Consider the following 2,741-nt stretch of genomic DNA (forward strand, 5'->3'; position numbering starts at 1 on the left):
TTGGTCGAAAAGGATAACACTATATGGGAGCCTCTTGACTTTCTCGGTGAGTTGTCCATATTCTTCATAGCTTTAGAAAATCAAATTTTGTTATTTGAGATATGTGTGTGCCTAGAAACAAAAAGTGTATATCAAGTTTAAGAATCAAACCTTCGAGATCCTCCGGTGAGACGTGACACAGATCCACTATCAGCATATTCCGACATATCAAAGCGAATCAATGCCTTCTCGTTGTCAAATATCTTCTCAGCGAGGGCTTTAGCAAGTTCTGTCTTTCCGACGCCAATCGGGCCCAAAAAGAGGAATGCACTTATCGGTTGTCCGATTTGTCCAAATCCGAGCCTAGAACGTAGGACTGCTTGCGCAACCAAATTAACAGCTTCATCCTGGCCAATAACACGCTCATGCAATTTTTTCGCAAGGTGGATCAACTTCTCGTTCTCCTCTTGGTCAAGTGTAGCGAGAGGGATTTTAGTCCATCGGCTCACAACCTTCAAATGAATTTTAGATGTGAGGAACACAACACATTGAAAGCATACAGGAATTCCCCGAAAACAAATTACATATGGGAATTAATTATTCACGGATATGATTAGGACTTACCCGTGCTACATGTCCAGGGCCAACAACAATTTCCAGGGTCGTTTGTTTGTCGGCGTGCATCTTTATTGTAGCGCATGCCTCATCCATAAGATCAATTGCTTTATCAGGGAATTTGCGGCCTGGCAATGATCAGATACATCAATTATCTTCAACATAAACAATCATATACTCTCCCCGTTTCTTTTTAGTCCGCATATAAGATTTGGTCAAAGTCAAACTTTATAAAGTTTGACCAACTTTGTAAAAACAAAATATCAACATCTATAATACTAAATCTATATGGTATGAAAATCAATTTCATAATGCATCTAAGAGTATTGATTTCATATTGTGAATCTTGATATTCTTTTCTATGAACATAGTCAAAGTTAATAAAGTTTGACTTTGATCATATCTTATATGCAGACTAAAAAGAAATGGTGGGAGTATATAGTACTCTCTGAGTCTCTTTATCAGAGTATTTCTGTATACGGAGGGGGTATAATTAAGTGATACTCTAAGAGTAAACTGAATTCTTGAAGTATGTATGTATAGGTACCAGTAATGTAGCGGGCAGCGAGATGTGCAGCGGCTACAAGAGCATCGTCCTGGATTTGCAGGCCATGGTGTTCTTGGTACCTTGGCTTCAGCCCTCGCAGGATGGCAACGGTTGCATGCACACTTGGCTCCTCGACGACAACCTTCTGGAACCGCCGCTCAAGTGCGGCATCTGTCTGAACATATTTTTGATACTCTTCGGAGGTCGTGGCGCCCACGCAACGGATGCGGCCGCGGGCCAGCGCCGGCTTGAGGATGTTGGCGGCGTCTATGGGGCCTCCCTTGTGCCCGCCGGCGCCAACGACCATGTGCATCTCGTCGATGAACAAGATGACCTTGCCTTCCGCCTCCTCTGCCTCCTTGATGGCGTCTTTGATGCGCTGCTCAAACATGCCGCGCCAGTGCGTCCCGGCCATCATGGCCCCCATGTCAACCTCCACGATGCGTGCGCCGACAAGCGTCTCGGGGACGTTCCCGGCCGCGATGCGCTGTGCGAGGCCCTCAACGATGGCCGTCTTGCCGACCCCCGCGGCGCCGACGAGTGCGGCGCAGTTCTTCGTGCGCCGGCAGAGGATGCAGACGACGCGGTCAATCTCGTCGTCGCGGCCGATGACGGGGTCGGTCGTGGTAGCATCCAAGGTCCTGAGGCTGCCGGTGGCGTCCAGGGGCTTGACGCCGATGAGTTCGTTGTAGTTTGTTTCCGAAGGGCGTTTGTCGTACTTGAACTCGTCGAGCAACGTCCACGTTGCCCAGGCTAGAGCAGCGCTGGCAACGGCCGATGCTCCGACGAAGAGCATGCTTTCCGGGGAAGACCACGACATAGCTACTATACGATCGAGCTCTCCAACTGCAAGTGAGGAACAAGAATATGAAAGCGCCGACAAAAGCGTTCGATCCGTTTCGATACGATTCCACGTGCAGGTGCAGCACAAAGATCGTTAATCGCCGTGTGTCTCTCTATATCTTGTCTGTATTGCCGATGTGCCGCAAGATGTACTGTATTTATGAGTATACGACAGATCTCTTCCAATCCGTCTCGGTATATAGAAGAGAACGACCACCTCTCGGAAATTGGATGTGGATTTGTGTGGGGAAAAGTACGGAGCGTTTCTTCGTCCGTTACTATTCCAACAATCGTACGTCGCCCTCTCGTCCACGTGGTATTTCACCTCGCACAGACGAAAAACCCTCTAAACCTTGATGATGAGATTAAGGTTGGTGTGGGTCGGGTGGTATGGTCCTCCTCATTGCTCGGAGTTTGGAGCAAACCTTTCCAGGGAGTGAATGATCCTTTAATGGCTGAATCTATGGCATTGCAGGAAGGCGTGTTATTTGCTAAATTTTGAGACTATCGGCATGTGATAATAGAGACAGATTGCCAAAGAGTTGGTCAATGGACTTGTTGCCACATCCTCTTGCAAATTGGAATTGGAATTGAAAATTGGATGTGGATTTTTTTTCTGTTTTCTTGTGTGTGTGTGTGTGGGGGGGGGGAAGTCCGTCGTTCGTTCCTTCCCAACCATCCTAAGTCGCCCCGTCGGTATTTCACCTCGCACAGACTAAACTGCAGCCCTATACATAGAAAAAGTTTAAAGAAAAAA

At 47.4% G+C, this 2,741-nt stretch overlaps 1 protein-coding gene across 1 annotated transcript in view; it reads right to left on the reverse strand.

Annotated features, from left to right (window-relative positions):
• Positions 1 to 2,200, reverse strand: part of LOC123172551 (chaperone protein ClpB1-like) — an 8,769-nt gene extending 6,569 nt beyond the window's left edge. Inside the window, exons 1-3 of the mRNA XM_044589501.1 lie at positions 1,142 to 2,200; positions 604 to 722; positions 151 to 491 (exon numbers count right to left, since the gene is read on the reverse strand). Of these exons, the coding sequence (XP_044445436.1) occupies positions 151 to 491; positions 604 to 722; positions 1,142 to 1,961 (1,280 nt within the window). The 5' untranslated portion in view covers positions 1,962 to 2,200. The remainder of the gene's footprint in view (positions 1 to 150; positions 492 to 603; positions 723 to 1,141) is intronic.
• Positions 2,201 to 2,741: the final 541 nt, after the last annotated feature.

Source organism: Triticum aestivum, unplaced genomic scaffold (genome assembly GCF_018294505.1).
Source record: "Triticum aestivum cultivar Chinese Spring unplaced genomic scaffold, IWGSC CS RefSeq v2.1 scaffold56191, whole genome shotgun sequence".
NCBI lineage: Eukaryota > Viridiplantae > Streptophyta > Magnoliopsida > Poales > Poaceae > Triticum > Triticum aestivum.